Source organism: Alosa pseudoharengus, unplaced genomic scaffold, assembly GCF_046254945.1.
Source record: "Alosa pseudoharengus isolate Yale_2024_CS ecotype anadromous, Long Island Sound unplaced genomic scaffold, YU_APseudo_1.1 YU_APseudo_1.1_scf_23, whole genome shotgun sequence".
NCBI lineage: Eukaryota > Metazoa > Chordata > Actinopteri > Clupeiformes > Clupeidae > Alosa > Alosa pseudoharengus.
This window is the reverse complement of record NW_027468685.1, coordinates 29321560-29337416: the sequence shown is the minus strand read 5'-3', so window position 1 is coordinate 29337416 and position 15857 is coordinate 29321560. Positions and strand designations below refer to the sequence as shown.

The window sequence follows — 15857 nt, the reverse complement described above, 5'->3', positions numbered from 1 at the left end:
TGTGTGTGTGTGTGTGTGTGTGTGTGTGTGTGTGTGTGTGTGTGTCCGGTCATAGACAAAACTAGGCATAAATCAACAGCTTATGTGAAGCAGGAAGTAAATGAAGTGAAGCATGTGAATCAGACAGGTTATAACCCTATGAAAGCTCCAATGCCCCAGGAGAGGTGTAATGGTTATTTTTATGGGCTTTAGTCATGGGTGACATGCAGTAGTTAACAATGAAATGGCAGCTGGGCCAGAGGCCACTACAACCATTTACAGTATAATGTAACATTTCCTGCTTCTGAAGTTCTGGAGTGCTGTCCTGACAAGAATGTACATTTATTTTACTTAAAGCAGATTGCATCATCTTCATGTTGTTGAAGGTGATGTGGATTTACGATCATTCATATTAATCATAGCTGTTTTGTGTTACGCTAACAGACTCTTGAACATCTTGTCACTCAGGTATCACTAAGAGTAGTCCATCTTTCAGTTGTTGTTTTTAAAGCTCATTCTGACATGGCCCAAATTCTTTGCGGTGCTTGGGGCATTGTAGTTGCCCTGCTTGGCACTGGAATGCCTCCTCTGGTCCCTAACCTCCACTGAGACGATGTTTCTGAAGGGAGTTATGGTATTTGGCTTGTCGACAGGAATACTTTTGTATCAGTGTTTAAAGAAATGCAATGTTAAGTTTCTTATCTTGGACTATCTATCTAGGGGCTGGTTAATGGCTTGTGTAGTTTAAGGTGACATACGGGGCTTATTGAAAAGTTGACCAATGCATGCCCAACCTCACTGACCACTATCTTATAATTGAGTGCTTGGAAGACCAGTGTTAAAGGGAAGACAACAGAGCCAATAGGCCTACTAGGAAATTGTAAATACAAATGAACCTTTAATGAGATTTCATAGAAATATTTATAGTTCACACGAGAGCTCCCTTGTAAAGTATAAATATGTCTATGAAATCTCATTAGAGGTTCAGTCAATACTAAAATGTGTTTTGTGTAAACTGGAACTACAGGTGAGTGTTGCTCTGACACCATTATGCCTACCTGAGCAGATGGGGGATTTCCTGGTACTTCCCAGTGCGCCTAACGTTAGCTGAGGTGACTCATTGTCCTGCTCTTCTCACACCTTAGTTTACATTCCAGTTAAAGCGCTTGTCATGGTGAAACATCCTGCCACTCATCATAACTTGTCTGATGGGACACAAAGTATCAATATTGGTATTGGGAGTAGACCTTGGTATCAGTCTGTATGCACCCGTAGGGCCATGACAAACCACTGCTGTATGAAGTGTGGCTGTTTTAAAACAAAAAAACGGTTTCATAGACATGTTGCCATGAAGTGTGTATATTCTTTAAACAAAATAAAATCGTTGTAAATAGATTTCTTTCTCAAATATATCCCCTAGCCTCGGAATCTTGTGAACAAAGATTTTAAATGCAGTAGTTTACTCAATTCCAAAGAAATACACGTCCTTGCCGGATTAGCGATTGTATTTGCGTGCCTATGTTTTAGGGACATTAGAAATGGGCTTCAATGGCCTCTTGGCCAGACGGAGCACCAGAGCAAATCCTAAATTTGCCAAAAGTTTGTATGGGTATTCCCAGGCTATATCCCCACTTCTAATTGACAACTCCACAAATAGTCCCAGTTGTGACCACAAGGGGGAGACTAAACCGAACCTAACTATTGGATGGAACTACATGTTTTCATCCAACATTGATCAGTCAGAAGATGACATTGAAATGTATATGTGGATTTTTTTGTTTGTTTTATTTCTTTTTAATAAAAATATATAGTACAAAAGTCTTTAGTAACAATATCTCAGTCACACACACACTGACGAATACACACATCATCATTCTTGCACATTGCCACCTGGCCACATTAATGAATTCAAATAATTCCCACTTGTCACTGACAGCGTTTCGACCGTTGGCTTTCTATGCTAGGGTCACTTGTAACAGTGCCAAGTGACAGTATTTCTCTCATCAGCTGGAAGAGGTCAGCCTGGCCCAGGAGCGGCCTGAAGAAGAGTTCGCTAATGAGGCTGTGGGGAATGGTGAGCAGGGAAGAGGTGCTCAGCAGGATCCGCGTCAGCCTCCCCTGGTCCTGCGGGTGAAGGGTCACCACGACCTCGTGCAGTGCCCTGTGGGCCTCCTGCTGTAGGCCCTCAATGAATGCTGGGGTTTGTAGTCCAGGAACATCTAAAGTGGAGAAAAAGATCCATGTTATATGTCCATGTCATAATACCAGTATTATAATGGAATGTCATTTCTTTAAATTGCACTTCACCAAGAAGATGGTAGTCTTCTAGATTGTTAACATTGAATGGAAATCCATAAAAGTGTTTACGATTGATAGAAATCAAAACCAGTGTTCTACTCCTCTTTAGATCTGTTCTTGTTCTGACTCAGTTCATAGAGTGATGACTCGGCTGATAAACTTACCTGGATTGAACAGCAAAGCCCCTTTGATATAGGCATACTCCTTAGGACTTAAATCCAAGCTCCTGAGTCTGTGAAGGCAGGCTTTAAGCTTGTGTACTCTGGCCAGTGTTGGCATGGCTGGCTCCTCCATCTCAAATCCTCCGTCGCTGGTGTTCAGCAGAATCCTCTTGAGGATGCTGGTAGCCGGTGAATCGGTCACCTCAAACTCAATGTGGTCCTGGGCAAGGCCCAGGACGAAGAGGGGGACCCAGGAATTGTGGAGGAGAGCCAACTGGTCACACTGGGGCAGGTAGCGGAAGGAGGGCAGGCCAGTCATGAAGCGAATGGTCTTGATGAGAACGGCGGAGGCAGCTTGGCAGACGCCCTCTGGGTCTTTCAGGCACACTGTCCGACGCTGGTCACAGTGACAGATCTTTGGCACCAAGTACTGGCCTCGTCTATCCGCTGCTGTAGCCACACTGCTGCTGCTGTTGCTGTTGCTGTAGCGTCTCCGGCTCAGGATGTTGAACAGGATGGTGGGAGGATGTCTCTCCTCTGAGTCTGGGCACTGGCATTGGTGCTGGTTCACCTCAAATGGATGCATCTTCATACAAATAAAAGCTTAAAAAAGTTTAAATACACACAGTGTAATTAAAAGTAAACAATTTCCTACTGTAACTGTTACTAGTTACTAGCGCTGTAACTCTCGTATGTGGTCCAAGCCTCATACTCTATCCTCTGTGCTTAGCGTTGCTGTGTCTCACCTTTATAGTCACACCGCTCACCCTGTGACGACGAGGCATCCTTGACCCTCCCTATCTCAACCTCACACGCGGTGGGAGCAAAAACAACATGACCCTGGACTGCGTTGTGAGCTCCCGTATTCCTCCACGTGGATGTGATAAGGCCGCCCAGCGGAGCTTGAAGCTGGGACAGTAAAGAGAGAGAGAGAGAGAGAGAGAGAGAGAGAGAGAGAGAGAGAGAGAGGGAGGGGGTGGAAGGGAAGTGCACTCGCGGGAAGCGGGGTTAATGACATTTATCATGTTTACCTGTCATTAACCCAGCCTGTACCAAGCCACCAAGGACTGACTGGGGTCATTAGGCAGACTGTAGACAGATCTGCAGGGTTAGATTACAACACCCGAGGAAGCCGGCACAAGCACCAGATCATATCTAATCATAACAGAGAGAAGGTTATCCAGGGCATTATGTGAACGACAAAGGGGGGAGAGGTTTCTTGCGGTTATTATGGAGGTCAGGTCCTTATTAGGATTTTGTCCATGGGAAATATGCCATAGACGTGGTGAATGTTTCTTTTTGTACAATTAACACTTCATACTAGGAGTCTGTTTGTAATTAGATAGGAATTATTGCAGACCAATTTCATCACCATGTGGGCCTACTGGATGGTTTTTATACTATGGGATATTTGTTTGTTTTTTACTACCTTGTTTCTCAAGTTTACATTTATATTTATTCATTGATCTGATGTTTTTATCCAGAGTGATAACAAGTGAGGAACCACTTTCAAGCTACACTGCAATTAACCTTAAAGTAAACATACAATGAGTCAAGTGTAGGCCTATTCATTTCCTGAGTTAATATGCTGCCATTTCACACTATTCTGCCCATTCCAAGTTGAGGTGTTGAGGTCATATGTATGTATTGAGCAGGTTCCATATTGCAACCACTGATACACTATCTGGGTCGACAAAGCCCTGACCGCTCGGTCATTGACACCTATATTAGTAATCACCTTCTGTGTCAAGCACTGCATAACTAATGATATGTTTTTCCAAGGCCAGGCAGATTTTAACTGTCATGATATGTAATGCATTAGGCCTACACAACAGTGATGTCAAAGTAGGCCTATACTGCATTATATTGTACAGGAGCATAAGCCTGAACGTCAATACTGCTGCAAACATATATAAAACATTCCAAAACAACATACTATTCATGCTGCAAATACACTTATTCTTACTACTCTTATAATGTTTCTGCACTACAGTGGTACTGCAGCTGTACATACTGTATCTGTCTATAAACAATATCCATATTTATTCTGTTTTCTTTAATACACTGCATATTATTCTTACTACTCTTATAATGTTACTTCTACTACACTGCACATATCTACATGTTGTTCATACATTGTTCATACGACATAGCCATATTGATTCTGCTTTTATAAGGTTACTGCCAGGGTAGGAATTTCATGGCGGCCACGACGGCCATGGCCGTCGTAGCCCCTTGCATTGGCCGTGAGGCCCCTTTGAAAATCAGAGGTTTACAGGCTACGGTGGCCTTGGTGCCCCCTTCTTTCAATATTCTGCTTTGCGTCCTACTAATAGCGATTTTTATTTAGCCTGTGGCCGGTCAAAATAATCTTAGCATTCACAGCGCAAATTAATTTAGTCTTTTACGCAGTGGAGACAGTGACAGCGCAAGAAAGAAAGCGCGTCCAAATTCACCCATTCTCAGTTGAACTATTCGCGAAGTAGCCTATTCATCACACAGACATCACAAGTATCACATGAAAGAGCTTTTTCTCAGCTTTTAAACGATGTTAGCCGACAATTGCTGTGTTGAACGGTTCGCGAGAAAAGTAAATAATATAATTCAATTTAATCATACATTCTACTGAAGGTTTTGCGTCCCATGAGCTCCCTACCCATTCATCTCGGTGGAATACTTTACGAACCCTTCTTTTAACACATGACAAACCATATATCAGAATAAACAGGAGACCTTACCGAACATAAAGGTGTAAAGCAGTCCCCTGTACAGTTAGCCGTTCCAGAGTAATCCAGTTTTGAATTTGCAGTGAAGTTCGACATACATGGATGTCTCCAAATTTGGGCTTTACGTTTTACAATGTGTTTAGATTGTTCCACATCATTTCATAACGGGCCAAATACAAAATAAATGTTACAAATATCGCCTAGATATTGGTAAATCAGAGGACAGCTGACTAAGTTTGTGAAAGTAGCCTTAATGATCACAAAATGCTAAGCATGCATCTAGGCTATTTGAGTTTCTTAAAGCTGAGCTGTGCTTAAATGATTTCATAACAGGCCAAATATAAAATAAATGTTATATATAGCCTAGATATCTGTAAATATTAGATGATCAGATGATTTACAGTTCTATGTAATATGTTTCATGTTTTTGTAATGTTTCATACAGTGATGCAGGTCTACTGCAGTGAATAGGCTAAATACAACTTTGATCATTTTTATAGCCTACTACTGTATAGTTAACTTTGGCCTTGGTGCCCTGACATGTGGCCTTTGTGCCCCCCACCAAATTTGCCCAACTGAAGGCCAAGTGGCCTTGCCCCCAGAATGTCGAAATTCCAAGCCTGGTTACTGCTATACACTGCACATATTTAATGTATTACTGTAAACCAACTGTATACTACTGTCTACACTGCACATTAGTTTTGGGTTGTTTAAGGGGGGTCTAAGACATTCCTGTTCAACATGCACAGTTCTTTAAGCGCTTCTATGCGTTATGGTTTGTATAATATTTTTAGGCTGTTGATTAATTTGACATTATTGTTTATTAATGATATTCTCCTTAATGATTAACGATTAACTTTCTAGAATATTCTGTTCCTGTAGGGCACAGGTTTCCCACCGGAGTTCGACAACGCACCCATGAGATATCCGCTCAGGCTCCCTCTCTATCCGCTTCTGTCCATTGGTCGTTGAATCTGTCTATTTTAAATTACGATCCCAATTGGATGTTTGTACTTCAGGGTTGGTCTGTTTCCAGGAAGTCTTGCTCCTTGGCTGCATCTGAAGAACGTGACTTGCTAGCCGGAGGAACAGTAGATTCATATTTTACTTCTTGTTAAATTGGGTTGGAAGCTGAATATGGGGGATGATGAGGAGAAGTACGACGGGATGCTGTTGGTAATGGCGCAACAGCATGAAGGAGGAGTACAAGAGGTAACTATAACATCTTGTTGTTTGGCCAAGCATCCTCCGGAAGCTAACGTTAGCCGGGCAGTTGAAGTAGGTAATTTTAGTGTGAATCTTTAGCTCTATGGATAGCCAACTATCGCTAGCTTGACGTGATGACAAGGTAAATTTTCTGTACAGGAGATCAGTCGTCTCCATATTTGTCATATACCATTGTGGTATTGACTTAGTTGCAAGGTTAACGTCATCGAAATTCGATTTCTAGATGATCACATAGTTAGCTTTAGCGTAAACCAATGCTATGTGCTACGTCAGTTAACGTCAGGTAGCATCTAGCCAGCAACGAGCTTGGCCATTCCTTGTCCAAACACCGTTTGTGTATCGTTAGGTTACTGTTACTTAGCTACATCAGCAGTGAATAAGGGCGGAGAAGATGGCTGACGGGTGTTTAATTACAGAGCAACATCGGTTACTTTGTAGAGGAACATAGATAAACAGCCCATCAATGCTTTGTGCTTCCCCCGAATGTTATTCAACTTACAAAATTCTCTCTCCCCAGTTGGTGAACACATTTTTCAGCTTTTTGCGACGAAAAACCGATTTCTTCACAGGAGGAGACGCTGGGGCACCAGAGCAGGTGAGCAGAACAGTTTGACACATCACTACCAAATCCCTTCTCTGTTGCGCTACCTTTATAACTCAGACTGGTTGCACTTGCATCATCTGTTGTCCACCTCAGTAGAAAAGGTTGCGTCAAAAAAGGAGAAAATTGGCACTTTCAAAATGAATAACATCACTATGTATTCTATAGACTACCATTATTTTTATGGTTAAGTCTGCTGACTGAAAGATACATTTGAAATGCCTGTCACCATGATTATTAGTTAATTCACTTAATTATCATATCTATTTGCATGTATAACTCCTTGTTCTCACTCTCACTCCATGTCTCACTTATCTCCTGTAGTTGGTAAAAGACTCTTTCGCTCATCACAGTCGGTTGGCCCTCAAGGCCCACAAAGACAAACAGTCCAAGGAGGAGAAGGAGAAGAAGGCGAAGGCGGAGCGGGCGGCAAAACTTGCCGAGGAGGAGGCTAAGAAGAGGAAGGTGGTCGCCGCCGACGAGCCCAGGATCAAAGAGCTGACGGACGAGGAGGCCGAGAGGCTGCAGAATGAAATAGACCAGGTAGGACAACTCGTTACAACATAGACCAGGTAGGACAACCCGTTACAACATAGACCAGGTAGGGCAGTCCTTTACAAAACAGACCAGGCAGGTAGGACAACGCATCGCAACATAGACCAGGTAGGACAACCTGTTACAACATAGACCAGGTAGGACAGTGCATTACAGAATAGACCAGGTAGGACAGTGCATTACAGAATAGACCAGGTAGGACAACCCGTTACAAACTAGACCAAGCAGGACAACCCGTTACAGGGTGAAGCCGTTCCATTAACTGAAGTTAGGCTCAGGTCAGCTTCATGTTTGCTCGTGCAGGAGGTAGAAAAGTAGACCAAAACAGTAGATTGAAAAGAGGATATATGTCGTAAAATTAAGGGGAGTAGATTAAAAAAAGGAGATATCTATATCAATATACTTATTATATAAGTACTATATACTTATACTATATCAATAGTAGGACATGTCCTTCATTAAAGAGTAATGTCATTATCAAGGTGATAAGCTATGTAAATGCTTTGTGTGGGAAGCAAACCTGAGAACCCAGACAACTGGAAGTGTCACGATTTCGAAATCGATCAAAATTACATCTCAATCTCGAACTTCAAACTCAAAGGTAGAATCGACGATGTAACCACACCCCCAATGTCACGTTCAGCATGTATGCCAAGATGCAAACACACACACCTGCTGAACTGCGGCGTTAACACTCCTCTAATTTTAGGCTGCTGCCAGTTAAAAAATACACATCAACCGACCGAAATTGAAGCCTACTCTGAAATCACCGGTGTGGAAGTATTTTGTCGTTCATTCACGTCAATTAACACTAACTTAGGCGACTTAACTTAGCAAGTGAAAAGATGATCTAGTTACAGTCCAAAATTACTTTAAGGCTTAAAATGCACATTGATAAGTACATATTCCATGAACATTAACCCTGGGTCTCGTCGGAGTGTGCTGAAACAATGAAATTATCATTCTGTGTTGTTTCATTTCACTATGTTCACGTCTCTGTTTAATGTTTGTTCTGTTTACATCCTCGCGGTTGGAACGGTTTCAAAATAAAAATCGGTTTCAAAATAAAAGCCCCCCGAAACAGAATAGGAAAAGGCCAAAAAAAGTAAATAACAAATAAGGAATGCATTAATAGTAATATTTTAAAAAAGATCGAAAATCTAATCGAATCATGACTTTAAAATCGAAAATTAAATCGAATCGAGGCTTTGGAGAATTGACACCCCTACACACAACTATGATTACTTTGCTATGCCGTCATGCTACGCGTTACACCATCACAGAATGCAGATGAGGCAGAGTAGCAAGAAAATAGAGATGGTAGGACAGGTCACACAAAATAGACCTTGTACTACCACTTGCACAAAATAGACCAGGCTTGAGAACGTACACAAAATTCTTTGAGCTAAGGTAACCCACATGAAATGGACTAGGACAGCCCCCACCTCAGTGCACCCTTGGTGAACTGTCAAACCTGTCACACATATTTTGAGCAATAGTTTCAATCAGAATCGCTCAATGACTGTAAAAAGCCCTAACACAATGAAGAAATCAAACCGACAAAAATGGCGGCTGCCATGTTGAATCATTAGCATGCTTTTACAGAACAGGCACTTTTATCCAAGACCTTTATAGACACCTTGTGTAACGGATTTGATTTACTTAATAAGACGTTATTTGTCTTCAGAAAAAGAATGGTGACAATAAGGAGAAGGAAGCCCCAAAACCTCCAACGGACAAATCTGGAAAACCAGAGGAGAAAGCCGATAAAGGGGTGAGACGCTGCTGCTTTTCTTTAAAGCCATCCTTACACCAGAAGACTTTGACAAGATTTGGGAAAGATTCTTGAAAGATTGTAGTGTTTTAACTAATGCCCCCCATTCAAGCTTTACTCAACAGACTACAATCTTTCAAGAATCTTTCCCAAATCTTGTCAAAGTCTTCTGGTGTAAGGATGGCATAAGCTGAGATTTTGTACATTTACATGTATTCATTTAGCAGATGCTTTTATCCAAAGTGACTTTGTCAAAGGGCCATTGTCCTTGGAGCAACTTGGGCTACTGCAAACCTGTGTAAACCTGAGCTTGAAAATGTTTTGTCCTCCTTTAGGCGGACTCTGAGGAAGAGGAAGATGAGAAGGACAAAGGAAAGATGAAGCCAAACGCTGGTAATGGTGCAGACTTGCCCAACTACAGGTGGACGCAGTCATTATCGGAAGTAGACGTGAGTTGCTATACACTGGCTTTGAGTCATATTAAGGATGAGTGCTTCATAGTCGTTGATGTGTTTATCCATTTTATCACTGTATTCGGTTTTAAATATACCGGTAGTTTTAAAGGGAGTTATAAAAATGTTTTATCTTCAAATTTTGTATGCATGTATGCTCAATTGCATTCTCTAAATGTGTGTTGCGCTTTAATTCTTCCTTCCAGATCGTGGTGCCTTTTGACGTAAAGTTTCGCATAAAGGGAAGGGATGTGGTTGTGGACATGCAGAGATGTACTCTTAAGGTGGGGCTGAAGGGTCACCCGCCCGTGATCGACGCACAACTCTGCAACGAGGTCAAGGTGGAAGAGAGCTCCTGGCTTATTGACGACGGCAAAGTGGTCACCATCCACTTAGAGAAGGTATGGATAATTAAATTAGGTGGTCACCATTCACTTGCAGAGGGTATGGATAATTAGACAAGGTGGTCACTTGACACTTGACTATGGTGTGACATGGTTGTTATCATTCACTAAGAATAGGTGTGAATCATTAGACGTCATGGTCACCACACCATCCACATAGAGAAGATTACATGATAGTGACCAACTACATACACATCTTTCTGTTTCTGTTTTTCTCTCTTTTTCTGTCTCTCTTTCCCTCTGTCACCCCCTCAACCTCTCCTCATTCAGTGAACACTTTCTGAATCACTTTCCCGCAACTTTAGTCTTTAAACGATTCACCAAAAATGACTTATCTCTTGTACTTATGCTATCAAACCAAGATATGTGGAAATCACTTGTGTTTTCTTAAGGCTGTTTTATGCTTCTGCGTCAAATCAACAGCGTAGCTCTGCAGAGCCCTCTGCGTCACCGTGCACCCCCTCCAAGCCTTCTGCCTGACATGCACCTCCAAAAAACTGTAATCTTGCGTCAAGGCAACGCAGACCAAACAAGAACTGTGATTGGTCAACTCGCCCTGTGTGTGCTTCAAGCAGCCTACTGTGGGAAGTAGGAACATGCTAGTTCGCTGACATAAGCTTTGCTAATGAACTCAGACATATTTTGGTTACAATAACAAGGTTATGCGATTGGCGGTACATTGTGGGTAGTTGTTGAAAGTTTGCTTGCCAAAATAACATAAACTGGCTTGCAGACACCTCGCAAATAACCTCGGACTTATTTTCTGGTTACAGCAACTACCGTATTTTCCGGACTATAAGTCGCACCGGAGTATAAGTCGCACCAGTCAAAAAATGTGTCATGAAGAGGAAAAAAACATATATATAAATATATATATATATATGTTGCACCTGAGTCGCAGGACCAGCCAAACTATGAAAAAAAGTGCGACTTATAGTCCGGAAAATACGGTAGGTTATTTGAATGAACTGTGTCTATTTCTCATTAACTTTTACAAAATCTAAGCCAGAAAAGGCCAAACAAATAGGTCTAACGTAAATATTTCATTGCACCATTTGTTTAGGTGAGTGACGCAGACAGGAGATGTATAACTTAAAAAGGATTGCGTCGGCATTGAGGCAACGGTGTAGTCACTGTGGACTCAATGCAGAACCATAAAACAGCCTTTAGGCACAGGCCGTATGCTGTCTGGTAGTGGTAGCGTAGTGGCTAAGGAGCTAGGTTAGCATGCAGTAGCCTGAAAAGTTGTTGGTTCAATTCCCGGCTTCCACCATTGTGCCCTTGAGCAAGGCACTTAACCAAGTTGCTCTGGGGAGAATGACCCTTGTAATATAATTGAGATATGTATGTTACTTTGGATAAAAGTGTCTGCTAAATTATTAAATCTAAATGTCTGTAGTGTCTGTCAGCATGTAATTTAGCTCACTGTTCCCTGTTGCTGTCTGATTCATCTGATTTAAATGCTTATTTTTTATTTCCTGCAACAGATCAATAAAATGGAGTGGTGGAATAAGTTGGTGACCACAGACCCAGAGATGAACACAAAGAAAATCTGCCCCGAAAACTCCAAGGTAATGAGTATTAGTCTACCTGGCATATTCACAGACAGCCTGTATATAAGCAGAGACTTTCTAATGAGGAGACCCAGCACTCAAAGAATCCTCCATAGAAACGCATGGGGCTAGTTTGTAACACTAATATGGCAGTAGTCTCTATACATATCCCGCTCCTTTCTCTATGCCTCCCCATTCACTTGATGGCAAAAAGAGTGCGTTGCAAGCTGGCCACCGAGTAGGGAGACCTGCCTGTAAGGACTTTGGTAGAAGCGCCTTTATGCAGCTTTTCATCAGTAGCTGCTGCAGTAGTTATAGTTTTTATTACACCCTTATGTTCGTTTTGTTGGTATATGATCTTGTAAAAGAGATATGAACATGGCGTCTGCCATTCCCTCTAGTAACCCAGGCTCTTCACTACAGCACATAGGGGTTTCTTTTGGTCGGGGTCAATAAACCTGCAAAACAGTTTTTACAGTATGGAGTGGACAGTTACATCGCTCACATAAATCGGTTTGCAAGTTGACTTCATTTTATTAGTGCCAGCTGGTGCTATTGTGGTGGTTTCAAGGCCACATCTGTAGGTTGTTAACTCATCAGCTTTCTAATTTTAGATAAATGTCTCTGTAATGGTTTTTATTTTGTTATTAAAGAAAACCTTCACTGTAACTATCAACATGTTTTTTTTTGCCATGTTTTTTTTGTGTCAATTTCTCCCACCCTTCTCTTTTGGATATGATTACATCTCTACTTCTGCTCTCCTGTTGAGCACCTTCTACTGCAGGACTGAAGAATAACGTTTGATAACATTTTGATTTTTGTTTCTTCCTGACTTGACCAGCTGTCTGATCTGGACGGGGAGACGCGTAGCATGGTGGAGAAGATGATGTACGACCAGAGACAGAAGTCCATGGGTCTGCCCACCTCAGAGGAGCAGAAGAAGCAGGATATCCTGAAAAAGTAAGAGAGCTAAGTGTCCATGTGATTGGCCTCTCGTTTGATTGGCCTAGATGCATAGGTTTCCAGCCTGAGCTGCAGGGCGAAAAAGAAATCGCTGGTAGATCAGGCTGGTTTTTTTATTTTTTTATTGGTGTAGTGCATTGTTCCTCATTGTTTTAAAGCTATCCTTAGTAGTCTGCAGGCAGATGTGGTAAAATGTTGTGGTCCTTGGTCTGTAAAAGTTTGAGGAATGCTGGTGTAATGTAAGGCAAAGCAGAGTCTGGCATATTAGGAGTTCTCACATTCTCCAGTCAGACCTGAATATTAGTACAGAAAAAAGGTTAATGTGTGCAAATTATGTCATTACATTTCTGGCAGAATTGTATGTTTATTCAGTTAGCTTTGTGGACCTGCAAACATACAGAACCATAGTTAACAACTGTACATTTCCCCTTGGCGTTTAACCTAGTCCTTAAGTGCTCTGACAAGGATGCTCCCCTCAAGCCATCTTCAAACCTGCTATCTAGCTCCCCATCTTGCATCATAGTGCTTCCTGCTAGGTTGATTCTCACAGCGTTGGGTTTATAGCAGGGGTGGAAGTGCTCATAAAAACAGTGGTAAGAGGCTGAAAGTGAAATGTGCGGTCGGTCCGCCGGCTGGTTCCTACTGTGCGCCTGTCAAGGCCAGGCCAGGCTTTTTAATAGGAGCCATAAAGCCGCCCAGAGACGTCTGTGTCAGCTCACCTTGGCTGCGGGAGTGACCTTGCCTGCCCGCTTGAACAGCGCGCCACTGTCCCCTTCACCCTCCTCCTCCACCTCCTCCTCCTGCCCCGCTCTACCCTCTACCCTCCTATATCCACTCTTCCTCTCAACGCTCCTATACTCCCACTCTTTCTACTCCTCTATCACGTCTCCTCCATTCTCCCTTTCTCCCCTCCAGCTGCTATACCCTCTCTCCCTCAACTCCTCAAACTCCTCTCCTCCCCCTCCTCCCTTTCTCCTCTCCTCTCCCTCCTCCCTTTCTCCTCTCTCCCACCTCCCATACCTCGACTCCTTCTACACCTCTACCACATCTCCTCCATCCTCCCTTTCTCCTCTCCACCTCCAATATACCTTCTTTCGCTCTCCTTCTCCTCTTCTTCCTCCTTCTCCATTCCATTCTTTTTCCCCTCATCTACCTCCCTTTCTCTCCTCACCAATACCCTCTCTCTCTCTCTCTCTCTCTCTCTCTCTCTCTCTCTCTCTCTCTCTCTCTCTCTCTCTCTCTCTCTCTCTCTCTCTCTCCTCCTTTTCCTCCTCCTCTCGCATATGCTGTGCTGGCCATGTGCCTGCTCAGTATGTGCTCATATGCTGTGAGTCATATCACTACTCCTGCTGATAGATGCAGCGCCTCAGCCTGCGCGTAATGTTAATGTGTGTTAGGTAGGCAGGAGGAAGTGACCAGTGGGCCATAGGTTATAGCTGGGGGATGGGAAAGTGTGTATTAGCTCAGAATGGTGGCTAATTTATGTGACAGCAGGTTATTTATTAGTTAGTCATATTCAGGCGCGGAGGTCTCACATTGTGTGTGGGTGTGTGTGGGGAGTTGAGGAGGGATGGAATTGGGTCGTTATTGGAGGCCATCACACATGGGGTTATCAGCATAGCGAGTCATTGACCCCTCTCCTGTGTCTGACTCCAACCTATGCAGACTCTCACGTAAGCCAGGGACACAGAAGGGTCTCCGCTGTGAGCTGCACTGAGACTGATGTCATTCTGGTGGCTGCTGTCAGATAATGCTTACTTTGCCCTTTTTTGGGGATTGTTCGTTTCCTTTCCTTTTTATGATTCAGATGGAGCACTACAAGTCATAGGCGAGGTTCTTTACTAAACTAGCCCCAAAATATTCATTTAGCCTGCGATTAAAGCATTAAAGTGTTTTTTTTTTTTTTAAAGGCCCATTCTCCAGTTTACTATGATGTGAAGGGAAGGTGAAATTGGCTCTTGTGATTATGAGGATGAGGCCTTTTTTACACTTCTTATTTCATATTTACGTCATCGCCTCTTTGAGATACTGGATCTGGAAGCTGTAATTGTCAAGATTAAACTGAAAAAGGCTCAATATTTTACTTCTTATGTGTAATGAATCTAGAATATATGAAAGTTTCCTTTTCCACAATATTGAAATTTGATGAGATGCACCTGTACTGTAACCAATTTGTTTCCTTAATCTCTCTCTCTCTCTCTCTCTCTCTCTCTCTCTCTCTCTCTCTCTCTCTCTCTCTCTCTCTCCTCAGGTTTATGGAGCAGCACCCGGAGATGGACTTCTCTAAAGCCAAGTTCAGTTAAGAGCAGCGGAGGCTCACGGCTGTTGCCTGGTGGTCTCTGACTGACCGGCTGACCGACCGCCTGCTGTGCCTCAAGTCAGTCAGTCACTACCCACTTCAGCTGCAACTTAGGCTGCTTCACGATGACACACACAGACCTGGCCTGTTTACACCCTCTCTCTTTCTCTCACTCCCACTCTCTCTTGATTTCTCCCTCTCCTTTTCTTTCTCACACTCGTATCTCTTTCCTTCTCTCCCTCTCACCATCTATCTATCTATCTATCTCTTTGTATCAGTCTTGGTGTCTACAACGGACTCGTTGGACTGATGTTCTGTTTTTGTTCGGTTCATCTTGTTAACGGTCACAACAGCAAAGAAAAAAAAAACTACTAACCAAAACATCTCATGGTCTGTTGCATGGAGAAATGTGTCTGGAATATTTAAAACATCCTGTTTGGATCTGTGCATTTTTGTTGTGTTTGTTCCTTTTTTAAAATAAATAAGTCAAACCTTGCCTACGTGTTGGAATGGGTCTGTCCATATCAAAGGTGAAAATCGAGAGAGGAAGCGACAGGCTATTTTCACATTATAAATATTTCAACATATCATCTAGTGTACGAGACAGGCTCCTGTGCCACTCCTGTGCCACCTGTTTTTTACTAGCTGTGGCATTGGTACTTTACAGTGGTTGGACTGAGGTGAAGGCCAGTGAATGGACTTGGCTTCGGGTAGTTCTCTAGGTCATTGCTCTCTGCTGTTGTTTTTGGATGGACACAGAGCCCAAAGGCTGCTGACACCGTTTATGAATGACCTGTGAACACGGGCCAGGTGTTTACGTAATGTGTTTTCCTCACTGCGCCTCGTCTGTTCACATATCGCTAAC

The 15857-nt window shown here is 42.8% G+C and overlaps 2 protein-coding genes across 2 annotated transcripts; one reads left to right on the top strand and one right to left on the bottom strand.

Moving 5' to 3' along the window:
* Nucleotides 1-1905: 1905 nt before the first annotated feature.
* On the bottom strand, nucleotides 1906-3024 carry nr0b2b (nuclear receptor subfamily 0, group B, member 2b). The gene is made up of 2 exons (XM_076300851.1): nucleotides 2442-3024; nucleotides 1906-2198 (listed from the first exon to the last, which is right to left on the bottom strand). Exons 1-2 carry the CDS (start codon nucleotides 3022-3024, stop codon nucleotides 1906-1908), a joined length of 876 nt encoding a protein of 291 aa, XP_076156966.1.
* Nucleotides 3025-6196: 3172 nt separating this feature from the next.
* Nucleotides 6197-15487, top strand: nudc (nudC nuclear distribution protein). Its single transcript, XM_076302244.1, has 9 exons — nucleotides 6197-6376; nucleotides 6909-6986; nucleotides 7317-7535; nucleotides 9235-9321; nucleotides 9657-9770; nucleotides 9980-10174; nucleotides 11665-11748; nucleotides 12572-12690; nucleotides 14945-15487. The coding sequence occupies exons 1-9, from the start codon at nucleotides 6302-6304 to the stop codon at nucleotides 14994-14996; spliced, it is 1023 nt and encodes a 340-aa protein (XP_076158359.1). The 5' UTR covers nucleotides 6197-6301; the 3' UTR covers nucleotides 14997-15487.
* Nucleotides 15488-15857: the final 370 nt, after the last annotated feature.